Raw genomic sequence first — 27,011 nt, 5'->3', positions numbered from 1 at the left:
TTACATGTTTTGGTTTTGTTTTACCATGTTAGCATATATCCTATCACGCTGTCACCAAGTCCTTTGAGTAACGGTCAGGATATAAGGGCATGGCATCAATTATTAAATGTCTCTTGACAAGTTCAAATATTTTATACCTAGTTTCTAAGGTCCTCACGTACAAGTAAATATTAACACACAGAAATATTAGGTACAAGTGTCACATAAATAGGATAGTTGTAAAGCCGAAACAACTGCCTTTACATTTTTAGGTTAAATTAATTATAAAAATGTTTGCCACCTCTGTTACACAAAGTAATTTTTATCGTCTTAACCACTTCTGTGTGATGACAGCATGAATCATGCTGGGATTTTTGTGAAACTCTGTCATTCTTTCCAAGGTTCTTTCTGCCTTCCAATCCTGGAGGATATCCATGAGTACAGCTCGAGGTCAATCCAGTAGCTGCAGAAGTATTACAGGAAATCTAAATGAGCAAACCGCCTGCTCTCTTTTTATCAACACCATTTAAAGATCCCCGAGAGGTGTCTGATGAGGAGACTAAGTTGTTCTAAGGAATATCAAGGGATTTACTTAAAACTTTCTTATAAGGGGAAAAAAGTCTCCTGTAAGGGGGGGGGGGGGGAAATCTACCACTGACACCATGTGTGTCCTATTAAAGTTGTTTTTATTTTGGAGTGTTGTAAAAATTGTTTTATATATTTTATATTAAGATCAGAGTAGCTTACTGCTGTGTAAAATTCATAAAAGAAAGATCCCTTTGGAATTTTCCTGTTTTTGCCTTGTTAAACATAGAACTTCAGCCCTTCGGTGGCATGTGCAGTTGAGAAATTCTTTTTATGAGTACCCATAAAAGAGACTAGTACATGCTGCCCCAGACAATAGTGAAGTGGAGCCAGTGGAGATTCCAGACGGGAAGCCGTAGAGAAAGGCACAAAGGTGTGGCTCGTGTCACTAGCTCACTCACTCCCTGTGCCCTCTAGCAAGCAAGGCTGGCACCAGGACAGGCTGAAAATGGAAAAAGAAGTTGTCTTATATCCACTCCTTCGGAGGCTGTAAGTCTCTGCGTCATGAGTGCTTTGCACCCCCTTAGATGTTTATGTCTGTATGTCTGTGTCTGTGTCCAGGACTGCCCTCTGTTTGGAGCCCACTTCTTCTGCTCCCCCACTTCCTCAGACCCTTACAAACCCCCCCAACCCATATGTGAGAATTCGTAAATCTGAAAGCAATCATTGCTTGAGAAAAAAAAAAAACTACCACCACCACTAATACGTGCCAATGGTTATCCTCTGCCCACTTTCCAGGAAGAAATTAAAAAGCAAAGGGGAGGTGGGGAGGGCGCAGATACTTCCCACAATACCATGAAGACCCCTGAAACAGGAAGGGCAGATGCTTTATCTATGGGGAGAAATGTTTGGAGGCAGATGGATCTTTGTTAAACAACTTTACGTAATAATTATACATTAACGTTTAAAAAGTAACTGCTTATGGGTAACCCTCCCAGTTTATAATCACTAAAAAGATAAACATTACAATTAGCTTCCATGAATCCAGAGTACCTGGAAAATAGTATTTGCTTAATTTAAAATGACTAACTCAAATTATTAATTTTTCAAAGAAATATAATAAAGCTTTTAGTATCACAAACCCAAGAGCAACAAGAATTTCCCTTTAGATGCTCTCATCTTCATATAAAAATTTTAATATCAACATTCCTGAAAAACTAAAAAAAAAAAAAAAAAGATCCTCTTATCCTCTCTCTTCCAAACTACACTTGAGGTTGGCATGTATAAAAGCAGACCTCATAAACTGCAACTCAAATGTAAACAAAATGTAGAGAAACAAAGAACATATGTCCAAAGCATATTTTCTTGACCCTATCCTACTGAAAATGTGTTGATTTCCTGCTCTCCGGTTAATCCATCACAATCTACAACCAGCCTTAGTTATATTATCTAATACCTAGTCCACATGTTGCTATCAGTTTATGTACAGAAAACATGGATTAGAGAGGTATTATTACTATTACCTTTTAAAAAGCAATGTGTGCAGAGATTAATGCTCTAAATTGCTAATTAATATTTTCTATTATTTCCTACCAAGTTAAAAGCTACTTTTGAAAAAAAAAGATAATGACCAGGTAACATCTCATAAGAATATGTTCAAGTTGAAATAGTATGCGGTAGCAAATTTCATATTTAAATTTTAGCACGGTACTAAAAAAATCTGACTAAAGAGCTTTAAGAACTGCTATATGGTTACTAACAATCACACTATGGCAAGGTGAGGCAGCCATGAGCAAGAGGCAAAAAGCTATTCCAGCCTATGTCAAAGCATCACCTAAATTACCTTTAAGAGTCTGACTGCTGAAATGTGTCAGAAAGAAAACCATGCTGGGCACAGATGTGGGGCGGGGCTCAGATTACCTGTGGCTTCCGTGTAGGCTGAGGAGCAATCAGCCAGAGATTGAGGAATGAGGAACTGGGGTGTGGCTCAGCACAAGGCAGCCCCCTCTAGAGGTCCAACTTTGAAAGACTAAAAATGGAAAGAACAATCCTGAAGCCACATTTTCCCCCTACAAACTAAGGACTGATGACTCTAAAGGAGAAGAGGACCTTAATACACGCAGCTGAATCAAAGCCAAGACCGTGGCTCAATCCTCTGAAACACGCAATGACCTTTGGGGTACATTTCACTGGCTATTCCAGATTGGAAGATGTCAGGTGGTGGTGGTGATGGAAGGGAATTATATTTTTTTAAAGTACTTGTGGAGCAAAATTAAAATGATATTTCTGCATGGAAGGAAAAATAGTTAAAAGTTGGGTATTTTGATGTGGGACAACCATGGCTTTATCTTTGATCTTTATCATAAGGAATAAGGAAAAGGCACACAAAATCTTAGGTTTCCTGCGCAGCAAGAAGATGGTTCTACTCTTGGCTCTCCCACTAATGACTTGTTACGTATCACCTTGGACCAGTCAGAGCTGCCCTGGAGCTCAGTTCGTTCCTCTTCCCTGAAATATGGGGGAGAATCAAGGATATTCGCACACACACAAAAAAAATCCCTTAGATCTTCAAAATATCTCCGTCCTTCATATCTCTGATCAAATGTTACTTCCTCAATTTTCCTGACCACCCTACATAATAGTACACCCTCAAACTATTCACTAGCTCCCTATCCTTTTTTTCCACAGCCCTTGTATCCACATGAAATTATTCACACTCATTTACTTATTTGTGCAGTTATTCCTGCTAGAAAAAGCTCTATAAGGACTCCTGGAACAATCCCATGCCTAGAGCAATGATTGGTATGTACAGAGCTCAACAAATATCTGATGGAATAAATTAAAATTAGCTATCATGGAAATTGACAAAACAAGGCATCCCATACAGATAGGACAGAATATTTCAGGTTGAGATTGTGATGTTAGTTCATCATATTATCAAGATGATAATAGCATTTTTATATCTTTCTATTAAGATATTGCCGAACATACAACATGGCCCAGGCTTGAAATTCTTTCCATTTAAAGTTTCAGGTTATAATAGAATAAATTAGTCCCAACAGGATTAATTTTACTAATTAGTATACTCAGGGAGGGGGCAAAGGGAGTGGAGACAGTTATATATTTGCAATGAGTACAAGCCTTCATTTTTAAGTAGTTCATTCTTACTTGCACTTGATTCCTACACTCACTGTCTAATATTTTTTTCTGTCACTCATTGTCCATCTTTTTTTCCCCTATGGTCTTTTAATGCTCCCTTTTTTTCCTCTTTTCTCTATACCTTTAATTCTCTATACCTTCTGCTATATTGGCAGCTAAACTATAGGTCACATGCAGATTTAAAAAGAATCTTGTTTAGCCTTTGAAAGTACCCAAGCAGAGTCCTGTCTGAAGTAGAAGTTTGGAAGCTGCTGACGTATAAGGCTTAGCAAAGGCACAGTGCAGCTACAGGGAAAGCGTTCAGATCTTTGGTTGTGAAACTATGCTCTTGGGCTTCCAAATCTCTTCCTCATCCTTCACATGACAACCATAGAACTTGCCCACATCTTTTGGCAATTAATCCTAGAATTATAGGATTTTAGAACTAGACTGGACCTCAGAGATCACCTGCCCCAATACCCTCAATTTTACAAATGAGGAAATGGAGCCAAGAGAGGTTAAGTGACTTGCCAGGGTCACCGAATTAATGAGTTGACAGGATACAGAGACCCAGACATCGGATCGCCAGATCAGCCCCTGAAAAATAAGTGTTGGAAAAGTCCAAGAAACCTGACAGGTTACGTCATCAAAGCTGAAAGAAAAGATAACTAATCTATAAAAGACAATTTTGGGAATGGACACTGAGTACTTCAAATGTAAATCAATCCACTCCTTAAGATATTTCCAGATATTCTTTGATTTTTTTTAAAGCAAATAAGCATAAGGAAAAAATAGGCTAGAATATTACTATTACTATTTGGGTTTTTTTTTTAACCCTTATAGCCATTTATTTTTTAATATTTAATAGTTTTCAGTGTAATATCTTTATACACTAGTGACTATTCCATTACACTGACCTCTAACTTATGCTTCTCAGTAATCGAAAGCAGCTGATTTTAATGTGCTGCTGCCTTAGTGTGAGGGCGGTTAAGGCAGCGTTTGTGCGCAATCAGGTTAAGATTGGCTCCAACAGGAGAAAAATCCATACATATGTTGAAAAGATCTAAAAAAAATGCCTGTATTCCCAACCTGATTATGACTTACATTTTTGCATGGTTTGTCAAACCAGATCACTGAGATCAAATCAAGATGTAAGAAGGGATAAAGTGGTTTTCTTCTCCATTCTTCCATTAATCACCGTGACTTACTGAAAAAAGGAACTTTTCCCTCTCTCACCTGAGGCAAGGTGGAATACTCTACCAGAAGTTATGCCAATTTTTATCAATTGATGCTCAAGTTACAAAACTAATTTTCTAGTTTTCATTTCTTTGTAAACAAAAGTTATTTTATTGCAGAATAATTTAGCATTTCTATAATATTATATTTTAATTCCTTTTGAAAAAAACATATTTCAATATAACTTTGAAAACCTGCTGAATTTAGAGGCTATATAAAAATTGATTTTATTAAACTGAAAATGTGGATACAAGGATTAGAGTGATAGCTATTCTTTCCTAATAAACAAACCTTGGTAAAACCTAAATACAAATTAAATCAGAGTCTATTACTGGTTTACTTGTCAAAAAGAAAATATTAGCAGATTATACATAAGCATTTGTTTTGGCATAATTTAAATTGCTGACAGTCTCGGGTTATATTCCATTAAGACAGTGTACTCTTGTTGGTAGCATTAAAAAATACGAATGCAATAAACATTATGGTTTAACAATCTAGCTGTTATCTGGGAAATTCTCAAGCAAGACCAGGGCTAGGTCAAAATAAAGAGTATTGGAGGGGAGGGAAATGTGTTGGCTCTTGTTACACATGAGCATGTTTGTTATAGGAGCATTTTTAGTTTAATTTTTGCTATTAACATAAACCACAATTGGGGGACCACATTGCTGGAAGAGGAATGGGGGGAGGGGCTAGTTATATAAACAATATACAACAAAGAAAGTCTTTATTTCCAATACCTGAATACATCAGGTTTGTTTTTAGGCAGAAGGTTGCAGGTTAAATGCTCTCAGCTATCCAAGAAGTGGCTTATTAGTTTTGTAAGAAAATATTTTCTTATATTTTGACTGAAAAATACCCAGTTTAAGTGAACAAAACCATCCTTGTTAGTGAAAAAGCAGACCCAAAAAAACTTTGTTTCAAAGACCCAGTAAGGAAAAGCAAAACTAATTCAAGAGGAAAAGCTGCTTTCCTAATAGTAGCTTCTGAATCTGGATCTAATAGTTCTCAAAGGCCGACTGGAGTCTTCAAGTCTTAAAAGTTCTGTCTTTCTCCATGGATTGTAGACATTCTCTATGAGGCAGCATAATATGGACATAAACCCATTTTAAGCAGATATATATCCTCTTTCTAGGCTATAGTCATTAAGCTGAAAAGCTATGCCCCGACCGAAAGAATGAAGGCAAAACAAAGTTGTGATTATTTTATAGGGCAGTTTGCCAAACATAACTTTCTTTTTTGCATTTTCTATTTTGTGCACTAGAAAATCCCAACTTCATCACTAGCGATATAGAATCTGCTAGTGATACAATAAATGGTAACGAGTGATTACTGCTTTAAGTGGCACAGTGACAGTGCTAAGAATTGCATTTCAAAGTACTAATTCGGCTTCAGCCAGCACGTTAGCTATGTACCCTTCTTATAATCCTGTTATTAGAGAATAATTACTGCAAATCAGCACAATTACTACAAAGATTTGAATAAACACACACATACCAGTAGCTGTTTTCTGCAAATTATTATCAAAACAAAAAGAAACGGCTAATTGTGGTAACATTAAGACAACATTTATTCCTCCCAATGTTTGGGCAAGTTTATTTTAAGTTGTCATCTTCAATTAGTAAGGATGCAGATGATTTCAAAGATTCCATAAACCTTTCTAATCTAAACTCTTCTCAATTGAAAATTGGCTGCTCCCCTGATAGCAACATCTGCAAAGGCCTGATCTCATAAGAACTCGCTTTTATGATACATTTGCAAAAAAAAAAAAAAAAAAACCAGAACAACAAAAAAAACTTACACTTTTAGAAATCTCATTTTATAAAGCTCATTTCTCATGTATTCTTCTAAATTATTTTTAAGGTATCATGGAAGTAAATGCAATATTCACTTTATATTCTGCACAACTTAAGCATTTGTTTCTAAATAAGAAGAACAGAATTTTATCCCCTCGACAATGTTATTATCAGGTTTTCTTCATAGACAAATACTTTCTATTCGGAGGGAGGGTGGGGAGGGAGGGGAAGAATTCAGAACGCACACGGTAGTGATTGTATTCAAACCTACCTCCTGGACAGTGCCGCATGGTCATCTTACATCTCCTGGATTCAGCAATGGTTGGACATGGTATTGTGTCTTTTGCTGGCTTTTTAACAATTTGCCGTGTTCTGGTTTCCAGACCCCATTTAAATCCACATGTGCGATTATTTCTGCTACATGATCCCCATTCGCTCCAATGACCAACTTCACATCCTTCTAATAAAGATTAAAAAAAAAACCACAAACACAGATAACAATTTGGTATCCATTTGCTCCACTGTCATCAGATTTATAAAGCAGTGCTTCTCCACTCCCCCTACCTTTTGAATATGAAAAAGTGGCACAACCCACAAAGATCTATACTTGTCTTTTGGGAACTTTAGTTCTTTGAACCATAGGATACTTGCATCTACAAATGTCTCATAAGGAGACAAATGTCTCATAAGAAATTAGAAAGCTGTTACTTTCCATTTTGAAGAATGCTACTGGTCAATTCTAATGACACTGAAATGTATAATCTTTAAAAGATTCAAAGGGTAAAAACCTAAATTAGAAGACACTATTTCATACTATGACAGAAGACAAAAATTTTAATTAATTCTGAATGTCCCACTAATCGAAACAAACGAAAATGTTTTATTTTGGAAATGCTTGGTGAAAATGATGGGGAACTTGTTTTGCATTTTCTGATACCACATTAGTTAACTGCTCTATGCTTTCAACAGGTGTCTGGAAACCACAGTATGTACTTCTCATTCCCTATATACTGGTGTTGTACTTTACTACAGTTTGAAAAGTAAACAAACATGATCAGATATTTGAAAACGTATGTTTTTTCCTAGATATGTAAAAGCTTTTAGCATCTCCTTTGGTGACTGCACAATAGCGGAAAAGTAAGCTACCCCCCAACCCCTGGGGAAGTGGAGGAGGGAAGAAAAGGATAAAGATATGCCAACTTAAACTTCCTCATCAACTTCACCATCAAAAAAAGCCCTTTCACAATAGTGGATAAAGACTCGAACCCCGAGTCCACATGCTATTAATATTTCAGCTTTCTGCACTTCATCGGCATCATAGCTCTTCTTAGATGTTTTTCAAAGCCATTTCAGATTTTTATTTGGGGGAATGTATAGGACTCTATCTGTAATATGTTTATAGTTAAGGATTTCACCAGCATTTCCATTGAACATTTGTAATGGGTGTGAGTCTTGTCTCTCAAAAGAAAATTCTGCATTCTGAATATGCTCTTCTAGTGACTTTATTTTTAATAGAGTGTCACCTACATAAATGGGAACTTAAGTGTACTATTTCAGCAATATTTCAATAGAAAAAAGGTCAACTTTTAAGTCTCTGTTTCAAGGGGTGAAAAGTCTAATTTATAACAGAGCTCTGTTGTGTATCATATCAAATACATAATATCAAATAAAGCACAGGGCAGGGGAAGGGGGACACATCATTGTATTTATGAATTAGATTCAGGCATTCATCAAAATGTGCCCACTGACAGATCTTTCTTTGTCTTTTAATCTGGGGTATAAAAATGCCAAAGTATTTTACAAACACCCAGAAGAACATTTATAAAATGTGTATTTCTAATTATTTTTTCACAAATAGCCCATATGTGTATATTATGCATTCTAGGTCTCTATATAATAAAATTGTTTTAATGTGCTTAGCAACATGCAGTCAATCATCAACAAAAGATACCTGGTACAAAAAATTTCTTTTCAATTGATTTTTTTTGTTTGTTTTACATGAATGGCTAAGAAAGAAGCTCCAAATTCATATAAATAGCAAAAGCAATAAAGCAGGTAACCAATATGGTACTGCTTGAAAAATTTCTCTCTAAACAAAGTGTTTTTCTCTAAGAGTTACTAATTTATTAGATAAGAAATGGATGTACTACACAGATGATAAAAACCTTTATCAGCAAGTAAATAGGTTAACCTAGCAATTGGCACAACTAACAGATTTTGTAGCAAGATATAACATATGAGATTATTCATTGTCATGATGCCTAAAGAATTCAGAAAATCGGCAAAGAACTTAATTTTCAGTTCTAACTAACAAGAGAAGCAATTTGTTTTTAGGTTAAATATATTCAGCATGCAGAGTTTCAAGAAACAGGTGTTAAAAGTTACAGTTTGAGAGTTCCATTAAGAAGTACTCACCCACACATTCCATGGTTTCATCTAATGGTGCAAAACCATCTGGACATTCGTCAAAGCAACGGCCTCTATGCAAATAAAAGCCAACTTTGCACTTGGTACAAAAGTCCTTGCTAAAGCAAGAATCACAGTTTTCTATTCTGCATCCTGAAAACAATTTTCAAGAGAAAAAGAGAAAGTTTCAGTCAAATAAATTTACCTGTTTTGCAAATAAAAGCGTCACAAACTCACTGGTTAGCCCAGTCGAAATTCTCATAGTCAGAGAAATACTGTTCAACTCATTTGCTTCCTAATGTCATTTTATTCTAAATCATCCCTACCTCTGCCAACAGCTCACCGCATCGATAAGCTAAGAAAGAATGCCAGCATGGGGCCCCATGCAGCATAAGACCCTTTAGAAATGTTTGCAACTCCACATGGATTAAAACAAAAAAAAAAATTAAAAATAAAAACAAAACACCCCCACTACAAATTACATTGCTGCCAGGAATGAAATCTGTTCTGTCCTTCAGAAGACCTACTATGGAAAACACAATGGGAACAGCGTAATCAGTGTTTGGGGATAGGAAATTAGTTAGAAATTTTAATTTTGAAAACATTTTTAAATAATGGTCTACTATCTAGGCAGTCCCCAACCCTTTTGGCACCAGGAATCGGTTTCATGGAAGACAATTTTTCCAAAGAGGGTGTATGGGTGGGAGGGCGGCGGAGGCAGAACTCAGGCAGTGATTCACAGGTGGACTCCTAACAGGCCACGTACCGGTACCAGGCCACGGGCGGTGGGGACCTCGCATATCTAGGGCACTGGTCAATGTTGGCATCTACTTTCATCAGAAGGTAATTTGACTTGGATGGGAAGGGGAAGTTTAGGTCACTTTAATGAAAACCTTTAATGTGTCAAAGGCTTTATATACATTTCCATTGAATCTTCACAACAATCCTACAAAATAGGTAGTAGAATCTCTATTTTGCAACTAAGCTGAGACTAGGGGAAAGTCACATAGCTAGTAGTGGCTAGGTTGTTTCTGAAAGCCCTGAAAACCACCTGTCTTTTTTAAATTTATTTTATTTCAGAATATTATGGGGGTACAAATGTTTTGGTTACATGGATTGCTTTTGTACCGTTGAGACAAAGTTCTAAGTGTGCCCATCACCCAGATAGTATACATTGTACCTGTTAGGTATGACATCACCCATCCCCTTCCATAGGCCTTTTAGATCCATTCTCTATAACTCACTAACTTATGTCTGCTAGGAACAGTTTGTCAAACAGAGGTGCTTTCAGGTCTACTCGATCTGAGTTTGAATACCAGCTGTCCTTACCAGCTCTGTGACTTTGGACAACTACATGCCTCTCTGAGCTTCCATTCCTTCCTGTATAAAACAGGGATATCACTGACTTTACAAGACTATGGTAGGGATTTGTAATATATTTAACTTGACTGGCTCATAATAGGTAGTCTGCAGATAAAAGCGACAGTGAATTAGAAACATGCATCTTTCCACTAAACCACATATATTACAACATGGGATAAAAAGAAGCCATAATATAGGCTTGTATTCTAGGCCAGATTCCCTGGTAGGCCAGTCAACATGTGGGCCAGAGATCGCTGGCATGCACAGGTGAGAACAAACACACTCTAAACTACTCTTGAAGAACAGGAAAGGAAAGAAGGTTGGAGGATTGATAAATTGAAAGGTCGGGTTTTCAACAGATTATAGTACATTATTACTTGTAACAGTTTTAACTGATGGCAATTAACAGCATGTAAAGTGCCATGAAAACTCCAGGACATACTTCTTCGTTTAACAAGACTCAAAAACTATATTTGGTGCTTTAGGATTCAGAAGAACTTTAAAATATACAGTTCCTATAAGCGAAGAGATAATAATGGGGTAAAAAAATGCAACCAAATTTTGAGTCTAAACAGGTTTTTATGTATTAAATTACCACCATGAAGAAGATAACTCAACTTCTAAAATGTTACCAAATTTACAATTGAAACAACAACTCTGTGTGGGTTAAAGTCCACAGACAAATTACAACATTGGTCTTTTGGGAGGGAAGAAAAAATGGTAGGCACAGAAGAACAGTTTATCACTCCATGGAAGGTTCATTTGTAGTCTTCAATGCTGTAACCTATATTTTAATAAAACGGTGGTCTATAGCTGGTCAGTAGCCTCTTAATCATGGTCAAAATACATGACCATTATGTCCACAAATTGTTAGTTTTCTTGCTATATTTAAAAAAAAAAAAACAAAAAAAACCAAGCAGCTCTTTCTGCTATTGAGAGTTATTTTCCAAGAAATGATAAGCATTGCAAAAGATAATACAGAACTAAAGGGTGAGGAGAAAAAGCATTTATATATTTTTTTAAAAGCACTGTACACTTCATAAATCAGGTGTTATCTATACAAGGTCTGATTTCTCTTTAAAATATGGCTGACACCAATAAGCTTTTCAGCCAAAAAGTTATAGCAATAAGTATTTGGAATTAATTTTACAAGGTCCTCTGCTGATCTTTATTGTTACTCGGAGCTCCTTTTCCTTTCATTCCATGCTCCTAATACCAGTTTACAGAATGTGAATTTCTGAAATACCTATCATTCTCTGTAAAGTCCCTCAGGACTTCTTCAGGCAAAAATCTGCTAGAAGAAAGCTTAATTATTTGTTCTCAAATTTAAGTAGAATACGAATATGATACCTTCAAATTGTAGAATTCTAAAGCCACTTAAAAGCACAAGGTGAATTATAAGTAATGACCCAGAAAAAGCTCCAAAGCCTATTGTTAAGTTTAAAAAAAAAAGGCAAGTTGTAAGATATATGAGATACAATAAAGCCATATATGCATGTATGTGTTCATGGGTATGAAGTAGTTTAGAGAAGTTAATTTGGGAAGGTGATGGTAGAATTTTGAAATGTTAAAAATAATATTTCTGAATCACATAAATCTTCAATAATTATAAAATGTTTATGTAATAAAAGTAACATAAAAAGTTATTATAATATACATCTGTGACCTACTTAAGTTGACCCAAAAAAGTCACTGTATTAACATTATGAAATAAGCCCTTTTGATTTTAACAGGCAAGAATAAACAAAAGACATATTATGCCACCCCAAAGTTTTTCAGATCTGGGTTCATGAAAATATACCCCTTACTTAATAATGATGAACCTTCTGTAACTTTCAAAATATACATTCATTTAACCATCTCTTGCCAGTAGCCTTTGTTTTCATATGCTCAATAGTGCTTTTCTTTCACTCAAATCATAAGGGAAAAAAAGCTAAAAATATTGTCTGTGCAATAAAGCATTTTTTAAAAAGCTTTCCTTGGTGCTAAGTCCTAACACCCGAAGAAGCTCTGCTGGCCTTTCCTGGTCTCAGTCGCTCTTTGCCGTGACATAAAACCAACGCAGGCGGCCCATGCATTCAGGAGCCGGCACTGACAGAACTCATCTAATCACAAATACCTGCGAACCCAGGGCTTTTTAGAGCCAGGAACTGCACAAGCCACCTACCCTGGAAAATCTCCTTGATGTGCTTCGGCACCTGAAAACCTTTTCTCACCAGCTGCAGATCCAGCCGCAGCCCCCTAACTCCACTCAGCCATTTCTCCAGGAAGTAACTCTTCTGCTCAGGAAAAAACACTCCTTTCGGGGTCTCATAGTCCTATACTTTCTCCCTAGCCTGTAACCACTTCCCAAAAACTGCTTAAGGTTGTTATTATAATTTAATTGGCATTCATATCAACTCTAATTCAGTTTTTTACATAAAAGTAAAACATTCTCATTACAAATAAAAATTCAAAGCAATACAGAAGGTTTAAAGAAAAATATAGAAATCCTGTCTCACCTGAATGGCATTATCAGGCCTACTTCCTAGAAATAGCTACAGTATTAACAGTTTCATCCATGTATTAATACTTTACACAATCTCTATGTAAATCTTATAAATAAATGAGTGAAACACCATTAAAACACCAGTGGGATCATACAATAGATTGTTAAACCTTAGAAAACTTCACGCTGCATAAGAAAATAGGCATATCAAAATTTATTAAACTTAAGCCTTTTCCATAAAAATATGAGCTTTAAGTCCTTGTTCAGAATAAAAGACTCCGGTTTAGCCAACTTACATGCTTCTAAATTACAGTGCCTCCTCAAAAATGTAATCCACCAAGTGAGGACTGCCAATATTGGTTTAAGTAAAATTACTGTCCAAGTGAAATAGTGTCCAAATGCAGTCTGACAGGACTGTAATTTGGCAAAAAGGACTTACCCTGGCCAAGAAATGGAAAAATAGGCTCGGTACCCTCTCTCCTATCCTCCCACAGCATCCCATACAGGCTCTAACATAAAATTTCTCAAACGATACTATAGTCCAGCTCAATGGCTCATTCCAAACATCCCCCGAGAACCTAGTACGTGCCAGGGAGTGTGCCAGACCCTCAGAACCTAGACTTTTAATATTCATTCCCTGCCCTAGAGGTGCTAAGCCAAAGAGGGAGGCCACAAGGAAGCAACAGAACATCAGAACATAACACAGCAGATATTAGAGGCATGTGCTGGGTATGTTAGAGACAGAAAAAAGGGACCGATTTCTGTTCTGCCATTAAAGTTTTGTTTTTTTCAATCTGTGAATTCCCCACTCCTAATAGTGCTGGGCACATAGTGGAGTTTTAAGGTTTGCCAAGTTGAACAAACATGAATACCATTTAAAAACTCAATTTCTTTAATGTTTGAATGCTTAGTGTGAGATTGGCTGCACATGCATTGTAAGTATTTCTAATACTAAAGAAGCCATACTTGCTGTAGAGAACTGCAAATCATACTGGAAGAACCAACAGTTAAACACCTGAAAACAGTTATACTAGAGAATGTAAATATCAAAGGCAGGCAGGTGATATCTGCAATGGAAGTTGGAACCTCAGATGAGCAAATTTGAGAGAGGCAGGAGAAGCAGAGTCCTGGCAACGGCGGCTACGGTCATACGGCGATGGAGAAAACTCACATGGTGTGTGACGGGCCCAGTGAAGAGTGGCTTAGAGGGGGAGCTGGTGAGATGGTTACCTGGGCTTAGAAATTGTGGGTGGAGTTTATAAATTATTTGTGCTTTGTGTGATTTAAGTAACAATTAAAATGAATGAAAATGAAGCTAGGTTCAAGATTACAGGCTTGTTCTGACTAGCAATGACTGGTCCCCAGAGATTCCTGAGTATGAGAGTAAAATGGTCCCTTGTTTCCTCATTTAGACTGGTAAAAGTTCCTAGGGGCCAGGCGTCCTGGTGGATGGATACCTAAAAGCACAGATGAAAAAGCAAGGTTTCCACACCTCTTGGGATCTTCATCTACTGTAGGGAAAAATCCACAGGCAGGCAATTAGGTAATAATTACCTACTCTAAACCAGAAAGTACGAGTGAGCTAAAGAGTGCATATTTTCAGAAAGCTAACCTTCCTGAAAGCAAGGAGAGGGAATTTGGGAAAGCTCAACATTCTAAGTGGAAACAGTAATGGAGAAAGAAGTTACCATGAATCGATAGCATCAACAAACTGAGTGGAGGGGGAGAAGACAAAAAACTAAGAGAAGCCAAAGATCATACAATTATCCCCCCACTCCTTCCTTTGGTCCCACAGTGCTCTCAGGGCGCTGAGAAAGTTTGTTTTGTTTATCTTCCCAGCTAAATCTAGATGACAAGAACCATCTCTCTATTGATTGTCTCAGCATGGCCAATCATATAAACAAGAAAAAATGGAAAAAAAATGGAAAAAAAATCAAACTTTGTTAAATCCAACTGTGAAAATGGAATTCTATATATAACAAAGAAAGAGAAGAAGTCAGTGAGGTTTTAGGATTCAATGGTTCATATTTACAATTAAACTATTTGAGTGATGATGCAGAACCAGCATTACTATGACCTCAAAGACACACCGAAGAATCTATTTTCTTTTGTAATATTTCTTGATGTCATCAGGGCTGTGGGCTTCAACTGCCTTAGCATACCCTGAAAATGTGACTGCTGACTGATCTGCAGCTGCTTTTTCAAACCAGCATCTCTGTTCAGAAGGTGGCAGTCACTGACACCTGGGCATCAGGCTGCAGTTGCAAGGATCAAAGGGCATCAAGCCAATCCCTGGACACCCCTAGAGGTTTCTCTGCTACTTGTATGCTAAAATTTGAACAAAAATTTAAGGGACAGGTTGCTTAAAAAAACATTCAAAATTAGACTTTCAGCAATTTTTCACATGGAAACTGAACGTGAGGTTTTAAAAAATTGTTTAAGTATTTTTAGGCTTCTCTAACAACTTCAAATACTACCATTTAACATTCCTTCTCAAAACTTGCAATGGTTTATAAACATCCGTAAATAAGTTTTTAAGCTTTATGTTACCAAAATCATGCATTCTAACATGTACTATGACAACAATCCCATGAGAGCCAGGATTGGTGAAAACTATGCCCTAAGAGCTACAATTACTTTTTTGTAATATCGTCCAGTAACACACAGCTCATTAGAAGCTTCATTATATTTTAACCTAAAGAAAATAATGAATAGATCCAGAAGTTTCAGGACTCAATATTTCATATTTACAATTAAACTATTTGAGTGATGATGCAGAAAAACCAGCATTAATAAGTTAAGAGAAGATCGAGGATTGAAGTCTGTGTAAAACCCAGTGGAATGGGTTTAAGACAAGCTCGACTGTATTAGGATAGTTGGCATAGGATGACATTCAACTGTGTCAAATAAAGAAGAGGATACAGAACAAGAGCTAGAGGCAGGAAATAAGAACTATGTTGAGAATACAGTGGCCACTCAGACGGTACAGCGGTTAGCAGATCTGAGGTTAGAATCTTGGCTTGATTGCCATTGTGTGACCATGGCCAAGTCAGTAAAGCTCTGCTTGCCTTACTGCCCTCATGCATTTTAAAAAGAAAAAGTAACATCAGTCTCTGTCTCATAGGATGGTTGAGAGGATTCAGAGGCTTAACTAACACAAAGATGTCAGTGCAGTATCTGCTGAGTAATTAGTTATCAAAGTATGTGAGCTATTATGAGTATAAAAATTTACTGCCATATGATCCACTGCTGGGTTATACATCCAAAAGAAAGAAAATCAGTATGTTGAAGAGATATCTGCACTCCCGTGTTTATTGCAGCACTATTCACAATAGCCAAGGTATGGAATCAACCCAAGTGTCCATCCACAGATGAATGGATAAAGATAACATGGTATATATACATAAAGGAATAATATTCAGCCATAGAAGAATGAAACGCTGTCATTTACAGCAACTTGGATGGAACCTAGAGTTCACTATGTTAAATGGAATAAGCCAGGCATGGTAAGACAAATATTGTATATTCTCCCTTGTGGGAGCGTAAAAAGTGTATCTCATGGAGGTAAAGAGTAGACTGGTGGCTACCAGAGGCTGGGAAGGGGAGAGGGAGGAGGGAAAAGAAGCTTTTTTTGGTTAAGGGATACAAAAATACAGTCAGAAGGAATAAGTTCTAGTATTCAATAGCACAGTAGGGAAATTATGGTAACAATTTATTGTGTATTTCAAAATAGCTAGAAAAGAATTGTAATGTTTCCAGCACAAAGTTAAATGTTTGAGGTGATAGATATTCCAATTACCCTGATTCTGATAATTTCATATTGTATATAAGTATTAAAATATCACATGTACCCTCAAAATATATACTATTATTTATCAATAACATTTTTAAAATTTAACAACTAAAACAAAGATGGCAGTCGAAGATAGTGGATGGAAGGAAGCTCGAATAGGATACTCCACATGGAAAAAATGTATATAATTTCAATAAATTTCATATATATGCACTACTCAAATGAAGAGCATTATCCAGAGCCCACTGTCCATAGTAAACAGTAGTTTTACTCTGTTTAGGTCATGCAGCTTAATAAACTGCTTATAATCATTTGTTGAGCACCTACATGTAAAGTAATTTGCTCTGAACATTAGGAATCAGGAGTTAGAAAAATGAGATTTAAAGGCAATTTTGACCTTGGGGAGAGTGGGATGGAAATCACATTCTATCTGTGCCCTACTCCCTTCACTACCACGTAGGAGTGGGAAGTGCCTGCCTTACCCATTTTAGACAGTAAAGTCCTGGCCTCGGCAGTGATTTTAACCCTCCAGTTGCAATTAGGTAGGATGAATGGACTCTATCCAGAAATTTACACATTGTTTTTCAAATAACTGTAGAGTTCTACCTTACATGTCATAGGACCCTTTATTTCAACTTCTAAGGATATATATGCTGTCAAAACTTTTTTTCTCCCAACTCATTTTCACTTAAAATATTGCAACGGTTCATTTTTTAAAAAAACAAAAACTCAAACTTGTGAAATATGTTGCTGGTAGCTTCAGTGCAATATTTCAATGTTTGAATGCTATATCTTGCCCGCCCACACAAAAAAGTATGAAGAAACACTGAGGCTTGTGTAAAACCATGTGGTCAAATCATGAAGTAATAATGAAGTCAACATATTAATTAAAATGTTGGCTTTATTTCTCATATATTCAAGTGATGCATATTTGAAATCATTCTCAAAACAAATAAAATCAGAACTTGGAAGACATTTGCTGGGAATACAATGCTAGGTGTTTAAAGGGCTTTTCTCTTCCATTTAGGGAGGGGAGAGGAGGACAACTACCTCAAAATAAAATAGGAAAGGAACGTAATAACAATGAAAAGTTTTAGAAATTATAAACCAAATTAATATCTCATATCAGATTTTAAATTTCTGCCAGTAGCAGATCTCTCATCCTGGTTACTCCTTGTGCTTTTCCTTTTTTGGTAACTTGTCACCCTTTTATATTAAGGTGGGACCAAAGCCGTTTAACAAACTTCAGACCTGAGTCTTAGTTGAATTTTTCCAAATGTCAGAAAATGCAGAACTCTCCACCCAACTAAATGGAAAATCGTATGTAAGCTAATATATGTCTTGCCCTCCACTCAACCCCCATCCAAGGAAAATGAGAACAATCTCTTAATCTCTTTACACTCCACATAGGCTAGAAGAGCAGGGTTGGCAAACTTTTCCTGTAAAGAGCCAGATAGTAAATATTTTAAGCTTTGCAGACCATACGGTCTCTGTCTAAACTCTGTTACTCATCCCTGTCGTAACACAAAAGCAGCCATAGACAATATGTAAATAATTAAGCGTGGATGTTTTCCAATGAAACTTTATTTATCAACACTGAAATGTAAAGCTAATATTTTCAAGCATCACAGAATAGTTCTTCTTTTGATTCCTGCCCCTCAACCACTTAAAAATCTAAAAGCTATTCTTAGAACAGATAATAGGGCCCTACAGAATAGAGAACAGGCAAGATTATGCTGTCAGGTCATAGTGCGCTGACCCCTAGGGCTAGAGAATTACTGAAATCCATGGGGCACTTATCGGAAAAAGGAAAAAAGTTTCATTTTGAAAACAGCAACGGGTAATATTTAAGCTTGGGGAGGCACAGTGATGTCTTACATACACAATCTGGCTGTGTGCATAAGACAAACATCAGAAGGGTATGAAGATGCTGGAATTTAGTTATCTTGACATGAGAACACTTTTATTTCAATACTTTTTACTCTTGATAAATCAAGAAAGATGACTCCTAATCAGTTGCCAATAGGTCAAAATTCCATCCTATTTTAATAAGCTTCTAATTTCTTGCCTGTTGTGGCACTGACTTGTGAAAGAAAAAAAGGAAGAGAGAATAATTTTACAAAACAATGTATTTTGGCTGAAACTGGCATAACGTTCATACCTAGTGCTACAGTTTGATATCTTTTTGTTGGGGGTGGGAGGATGGCAGTAAAAGAACACAAATTTATTCTCTGGAGGTCAGAAGTCCCAGTGGGTTACGTTTGTCTAAAATCGAGTTGTCGGCAGGGCTATGCTTCTCCTGATAGCTCTAAGGGGAGATCTGTTTCCTTGACTTTTCCAGCTTCTAGAGGTACCTGCTTTCCTTGGCTTGTGGCCTGCCCTCCAGTCCTCCAACCTCTGCTCTGTCATCACATCTGTCACCCTCTCATCTCCCTCTTATGATGACCTTTGGCCCACCCAGTTAGAATCTAGAATAATCTCTCCATCTCAAAATCTTTAACTTAATCACATTTGCAAAGTCTCTTTTGCCGTGGGCCCTAGTGTGCTAACCCCATCCATGCTACCAGCCCCTGCACTCCAACCCAGTTAAATCTCACCTGCCTGCTCTTCCCCTGGTCATACCCACAAGAGCTGAATATAGCTGGACAGTGAAATCCCATGACCCTGCTGACTGGTCTTTGTTTTTATTTTTAGTGAGCAACAGTTGTGTTAGGGATGTTGTCAAAGTTACCCACTAGCTTCTGGCCTTATTTTAAAATGCCAGTGGGTCCTGTGGGCTGCTGTCACCCCATCATGCTGTCCGGCTCCTTGTCCTTCCTACTCCCCTCCTCTCTCCTCAAGCCCTCCAGCACCTCCTTCCTCACTCTCAGCTCTCAGGCTCACTTCCCCTTTCTTTGAGGAAAATGGAGGCAATTAGAAGAGAACTTCCACAATCTCCCCTCACCACCTCTGCCTCCGTTCCTGCACCTGGGATCTGCCCCTGGCTTGTGTCCCAGGATGAACATCCTTGCATGGAGGATCCTTCCACTTGTATTACTCAAAAATGTCACTCCACATGGTTTGATATCTTTAATCAGCTCTGTTTAAGGTAATTTTGTCACACCTGCCAACCTAGTTTGACGATAAAGTAGATAGCCTCGGTTGTATCATGTAGTGGCAGCCAATCCTTGGGCCAGTCAGTAAACTTCTCAGAACATCTGTTACCTGCTCTGTAAATGGGGATACTAACTCCCATGTAGGATTTCCAAGTGCAAATAAAAAGATGTAGGTCAAAGCACTTCAAAAACAAAAGTGCTAAGTATGCCTTACTTACTCTCTTACTCACTTAGTCTCACTACTCTTTCTCTCTCTCTCTCTGACTCCTTGATTTGCAAGCCTTCTAGCTATCATCAGATACTCTTTAAATAAACTTCACAGGGAAGAGAGCAAGTATATACAATCACTGTGGCTGCTTCCCTACGACTCTTTGTACCTCCCCAAACCATAGCAATCAGGATAGTGCCCCAACAAAAACAGTGAAATGACTTTCATAAAGGTCAACAGCTTTTTTGTTTAAACAGCACAACTTTGACATTGACCACTTGCTCCTTCTTGAGCCTTCCTATTTCTGCTTCTGAGACATCATCCTCTGGATTTTCTATTTTCCTAGTGACTCAGTCACAGCCTCCTCTACCAGCTTTTCTCTGCTTGCTGTTAAATGTCAACATTCGTTAGGGTTTATTCCTCAGAACTCTTTTCTCCCCCTCAGTCTATAGTCTCCTCTTTGTTTCAATGATTCAGTTCAGACCTCCCTTGGGGGCTCCAGCCCCTGTGTGTTACTGCCCACTGGGTATCTTCACCAGGATGTCTCAGATGGCCTTGAGCTCAACATGCCCCAAATCAAACATTTCACTATCATGACCATTCTCTCCGATAAATATGTTTTCCCTCCTGTATTCCTTGATAAATTCTACTCTCTACTCTTATGATTTTGGCTTGTGGGCTCATCTTAATTTTTACCCTTTACCTTCATCCTACATCCTCCAATTGATTACCAAGGCTTATTGATTCATCCTCAATATCTCTCTCCATTCCCCCTTCTCTATCCTCACTGTAACTACCCTGATTCATTTATTCATTCAACAAATACTTATGGAGCACTCACAGTGTGTCAGACATATCAACAGCCCGAACACAACAGACCAAAATCCCTTCCCTCTTGGAGCTTACATTCTAGAAGAGTTAAACAACAGAATAGGTAAATAAAATATAGAGTATGTTAATTAACTGATAAGTGCTAAAGAAAGAAGAAAAGGGGTGAGGAAGGAAGGGAAACATGGAGGGAGGATGAATAAGGAAGAAAGAAATTATAAGACTCAAATTTTAGATAAATTGCTCACGGTGGGTCTGAGGAACCAGTTCTTATTTTTTTTAATCTAGATTGCTGATCTTGCTCCTTCATTATTGGCTCCCCTCTAACTCATCTTTTATGCTGCCAAAAAAAAAAAAAAATTTCTGAAATCCACAACCCTACAACCTGGTCATTCCCTTACTTGAAATCCTTCTCTGACTACTTATGGCTTTCAGGAAGATGTTTAAACTTTCTAAATTCATCACATAAGGCTTGTCATAATCTAGTCCCCACCAACATGACTAGTATCTTTTCTGCTTAGTGAAATTAATTGTACTGTACCACCTGCATTTTATTTAACAATGGGTGATGTTTTGTGACTCCATGCTTTCACACTTCTTTTCTACCTGTAATAATTCCAAAAACACCCACAGTGTTCATAAATGTCTTCTCCTTCATTGCTGCAATCCACCCCAGCTTTAAAAAGTGTCTTTTACCCAGTTTGGTTAACTTTATCCAGGAAATAGAAATATACATCTCCTTTGTACACTTGTTTGGGGGAAAAAAAAAAAAGAGAAAAGGTACATCCAACAGCATAGCTGGCACAAAACGGAAGCTAAATAATTAGCAACCTGTACAACATACGACACTGAATTGATTATCTGTCTTTTCCACTAGTCCAAAGTTTCTCAGCCTTGACACTAATGACACACTGAGCTGGATAATTCTTTGTGGCAGGAGGCTGTCCTGTGCACTGCAGAATGTTTAGCAACATCTGCGGCCTCCACCCACCAGACACCAGTAGCACTCCTGCAGTTGTAATAACCAAAAATGTTTCCAAACATTACCGAATGTCCTCTCAGGGGCAAACCCACCCCAGTTGAGAACCACTGCACTAGACCATAAGCAACTCAGGAACAGAAACTAATTATTACTCATTATTGTATCTCCAGGTACCTAGTACTAAAGCCAGCACTTGGTAGGTGTTCAATAAATCATGGCAGTAAGAACCAAAATTCTGCCTTCTAGCACCACAGATTAGTTTTGCCTATTTTTGAAACATATGTAAATGTATATATTATTGTTATGGCTTTTTTCATTTAACACTATGTTGTGAGATTCATCCCTGTCATTGCACATTGCTGAAGTTAATTTGTTTCTACTTCTGTATACTGGTATTTCTTTTTATTAATATACCATATCTTCTTAGATATTCTATTATTTGGACATTGGGCTGTTTCCAATTTGTAGCTAGTATGAATAGTGTTGCCATGAATAATATTTTGCGTGTGTTTTGGTTATAAGTCAGGATAGTAGTTAGCCAGAGGAGGAGAGAACAGTGAGTGGGTAGTGCTAACATTCTTTCTTGACTCCAGTGGGGGTTACATGTGTATATTCATTTTGTGATAGTTCATTAAACTCCCCATTTATTATTTGTGAACTTAGAATTCTGCATACTTCATTTAAAGCTTTTTAATTACTAAGAACATGAAAGGTATGCAAATAAAAAAAGGGGGTGGGGATTCTGGTAAACATCCAACAATGCAAATATTCATGTGAATAATAGATGATGAAATTCATTCGTATCAAAGCATATTAAAACAAATGTATTTTTATATTTTTAATCATTAATAGCCAGTGAGATGCAAGAGAAAATATCTGCTGTTAGCGAAGATATGAACTGACACAACTTTTCTAGAAGGCCATCTGACAATATACACCAAAAGCCTTTAAAACGTGTATTATGTTTAAATGTTCATCTTACAAAAATAAATCAAGTAAATGTGTAAAAATATGTGAGAGAGCAAGAATTTATATTAATATATAAGGATATTTTTCGTGGAACTGCTCATAATAGTAAAAAACTAAAAGCAAATGTTCGTTAGGCAATTAGTTAAATACATTATGGTAGGTCCATTCAATAGAATACACACAGCCATATTTAATGACATGAAACAATGTTTATAATTCATTAAGTTACAAAATTACACATTTGTAAGGGAGAAAGACATAAATATGCCTAGAAATAAAATGTCAAGGACCAAAGCTAAAACCTTAACTTTTGTTATCTTTGAGAAGTTTTTTTTTAATTTTTGCTTTTTATTAAGGCCTATATACCCTCTAAGCTTTCTGTAAAGAATGTATAACAATATAAAAATATAGTTTTATGTAAATAAGTTTATCAATAAAAGAAAAAGAAAATAGAGAAATATCACCTAACACGGTATTGGAGACAATGGCAGCTTCTAGTGTCTGTTAGTATACGTACTTGTGACATTCCTCAAAGGGTTATTCAATTGGTTTTTATAAGCATGGTTGAATTTTATATGCTTTATACTGTGTGTACGAAGAAGCCAACCTCAGATAACATTTCAGAGAGCAAGACTCCCTTCAGAAGAAGGATATTGCTTTATATTTGGAATCTTATTCTAGTGATTAGGAAATGGATGAGCTAGTTTCACTTACAGGATTTTTAATCTACTATTGCTTAAAGTATGATTTTCTTCTCTACCGTCCAGCAAGAATCTCTTAACAAAAAATGGATATGATTTCAAATTTTAAATCTATGATAACTTTCCCAGTTTAAGTCTTTCTCTTCCTCTAAACAGAATACAAATATCAATGCAATGTATGCAAAGTAGCCACCAAAAAAAATCCAATTGTTGGTATGGAAGAACCATGATCATTGAAAGTCATCTATTAAGAATTAAGAAAATTTTTCATTTTTGCTTTGCTTCAGAGGGGTCTTGCTAATAAGCACTTCAGGCTTGTACCAGGTAAGTAATGATTTCCTCTAAGTCAGTAAACTCCAACATTGATTGCATTCACTTATAGTAAGTATAACCACAGCAAACCCATTCTCAAATGTAGATTCTCTTTCCAAGGCTGATTTATAGTCACTGGTGTTTCCATTTCTGAGAAAAAGAATCAACTTAGCCAAAATGTGCTTGTTAACTCCTGCCTAGGAGTATGTCTCCAAGGAAGACTCCATCCGTACACTATGAAGTATTGCTGAGGTGACCATCACACCAGTTTGCAAAGGACAGTCCTGGTTTACATCTAATGTCTCTACATGGTTATTAAAGGCAGCCTCTATCACCTGCATTGTGCCAGGTTGAGTAATACATCATATGACCAGTCTGTTGTTCATACATAGTACATATAATGCTGGCTCCAGAACTTGGAATAAATCCCTTGATCCTCCTACGCTCTTGCCTTATCTTCCTTGTGCACTGATCGTCCGCAATAAAAAAGTCTGCAGAATAGTCGTGTACACAAATCACCCCCCACAGGCAGTCTTAAAGCAATCTGAATAGGAATCCATTCCAAGGTGGTCCCTATCCCTCCTCTAGAAGTTCACAAATTATGAAAAACAAATTAGAGGTAGTCCAAATCATATACCTTAAGGACGAAATACATATTTGCAAAAATTCGCCATCTATTCTTGTTGAGAGTTGTATCCCTCTAGTTGTTAATCCAAACAGTTCCATGAAATGAAGGTAGACCCAAATTTCCTCTGAGCCTAAATATTTCTATCTCTGCTAATGGCAAAACTATTCACCCAGTCACCTTAGCTAGAAACCTTAGTATCAATTTTGATTCTCCTTTATCTCCCCATGCAATTAATTACCAAACTTCGTTAGTTCTATTTTGAAAGCCTCTGGAACTCATTGCCCACAAAACTTTCACCAGAACAAGATTTCCAATCTGCAATTGCTACATCAGCCTTCCTCTAGTTTTTCTTCCTCTCCAATTCGTCTCCCTCATTTCTGATAGAATTATCCTAAATAAAGTAATCTCTTTAGTCGATTGCCTTCTCGGTACCCCGAGATAACACGCAGACTTCTCAGCCTGGCATTTCACACCTTTATCAGTTGCACTCAAGCCTCCCTTTCCATCCTCAATTCCAACCACACCTCCCATGAGGCATATGATGTCCAATGGCTCTCATCCAGCAGTGGTATTGCTCTCCTAGGTCTTTAGAAATGTTTGGGGACATATTTGCTTGTCACAGTGTTTGGAGGACACAAAGAACACTTAATGGACGGGGACCAAAAACACTAAGTGTCCAGCAATGTAGGACAAGTCCCGTGAAACAGAGACTTGCCTTGCCAAAATGCCAAATAGCACCCCAGGTGAAACTTCTTATTCCCCAAACACATTTTTTACGTACGTGGTTCCTTCTTTCCAGAATTTATTTAACCACCCTCCACTAGTTCTGCATCCTTCCAAAATAACATCGTCCTTGGATGACACAACTCAAAATTCCCTTCTTATCTCAAGACCATCTCAGCAAAATAGTCACATTCACAGTGTGTTAATGGGAGATCATTAAGTCACTCTCATTATATGAGAGTGGTTTAATGCCTACTGATATAGCACTTATTGCATTAACTTATGATTAAACTGCTTACCTATCTGTCATTTTATGCCATGGTTCCCTTTTTCTTATCCCCTTCTACCTTCCTAAAATTTGAGCTCCTTAAAGAAAGGAATCTTCCTTTGGTGTCTCATTTTTTTTAAACCTCAATTTCTACAGTTGACCTAGAAGATGAGACTCATTCTATAAGTGATTTTTGGATTAAAATATGAACAGCTGTACCCTCATTCCTACGTACAAAATGCCATTCCTTAGCCTTTTTTTTACAGTTGTTTAACTTAAAACTCATAAAGTTACATCTTTATCCGTAATGATGTTTAAAGAAACCTAAAATGCATATATTTAACTGTAGATTAGACTAAACTAGTATTATAAACTCAGGTAAAAGTAGAAACTGTGGTAAACCAGAGAGATTGTTCCCAGTATAAAGTATTTAAATTCCTTTGCAATTTATTTTTTGTTTTTGTAAGCATTGAATAAGTACTCCTTATAAATGATCTGCCTAACAAGTGTATTTGAGATCCTTGTAATGAAAAAATACCCACGTAATCTTAAAAAATAAATGTGTACAACACTGTATGATATATTTCTATTCAAAATATCAAGTAAAAATGCTCCTGTTCAACCCCACTCATTTTTGCAAGTTTGAGCTTAGACTATTTCTACAGCCTATTACAAATATACCTTTTTTTTTTCCCAGACAAAATTTCCAACTTAGTTCATCCCCCAAGTTGCATATTCAGCAGAACAGGATAGACAAAGTCAAATGCTCACTTGCACATCTGTTCATATCTGGGGCTCGGTGTCCGTAGTACCCTGAGGGGCAGGAATGCAGGCATTCTCCGTACTGGCGCATCCCTTCTCTTCGAAGAAAGAAGAACAACTTCTGTTGACATCGGCTACAACCATTGTCCTTTGAACAAGACAAACAACCCTTGCAAATGGGATTTGATACGTAACTAGCTGTAAAAGAAAAACAAAAAAGTATTTAAATATGAATATGATCAAACTTCTCTGGTCAACATACCATGCTGAAAGGACAAATGTTTCTTGTCTTTCTCCTCTACTCACATAGACATACTAGGCAAAGCATCCCTCCCCTCCTACCTCCCCAACTCCCACTAAAAAAGGGTTAATACACAAATTTAGAACCAAGGAGGAAACTCAGAGACAGAATTGAGGCTAGAAGGTGAAACTGAATGGCTCATGGAGATGCCAGATCAGACAGAGGTAGAATTCATGGCAAGGTCCTGAATCCAGGCCAAGAAACAAGCGTGTGAAGAACTGACACTTAGCTCCCTTTATGTTGACAGGAGTTGAGAGGGCTGTTGGCACCTAAGTACTACGACCCCCTGTCCCAACTGGTCAGAGCAGAGGATTCCAACCCTGGACTGGGAGCACCAAGGGGGTAAGCACAGGACAGAGAAAACATACCACAAAGATGTAAGAACCCCAAGCCAGCAGGACATCCAAGTGTGGGATCCAAATTCAAATTATCATTATATTATAGTATGGGGTCCCTACGTCAAGAAGTTAACACAAACTTGTCCAGATCCAGGAAAACCAAGGGGGAAAAAATT

General features: G+C 37.1%; 1 protein-coding gene across 2 annotated transcripts in view; it reads right to left on the bottom strand.

The window, feature by feature from the left end:
* The window catches only part of RSPO2 (R-spondin 2), a 172,732-nt gene that overhangs the window by 67,627 nt on the left and 78,094 nt on the right, over positions 1-27,011 (bottom strand). Inside the window, exons 3-5 of one of the 2 annotated variants that reach the window (XM_012645310.1) lie at positions 26,206-26,394; positions 9,087-9,230; positions 6,943-7,131 (exon numbers count right to left, since the gene is read on the bottom strand). In XM_012645310.1, the coding sequence (XP_012500764.1) occupies positions 6,943-7,131; positions 9,087-9,230; positions 26,206-26,394 (522 nt within the window). The remainder of the gene's footprint in view (positions 1-6,942; positions 7,132-9,086; positions 9,231-26,205; positions 26,395-27,011) is intronic. The other variant, XM_012645311.1, reaches the window with a different exon arrangement.

Source organism: Propithecus coquereli, unplaced genomic scaffold, assembly GCF_000956105.1.
Source record: "Propithecus coquereli isolate 6110/MARCELLA unplaced genomic scaffold, Pcoq_1.0 Scaffold23, whole genome shotgun sequence".
Classification (NCBI taxonomy): Eukaryota; Metazoa; Chordata; class Mammalia; order Primates; family Indriidae; genus Propithecus; species Propithecus coquereli.
The sequence above is the reverse complement of the archived record's forward strand: the minus strand, read 5'-3'. Positions and strand labels throughout refer to the sequence as shown.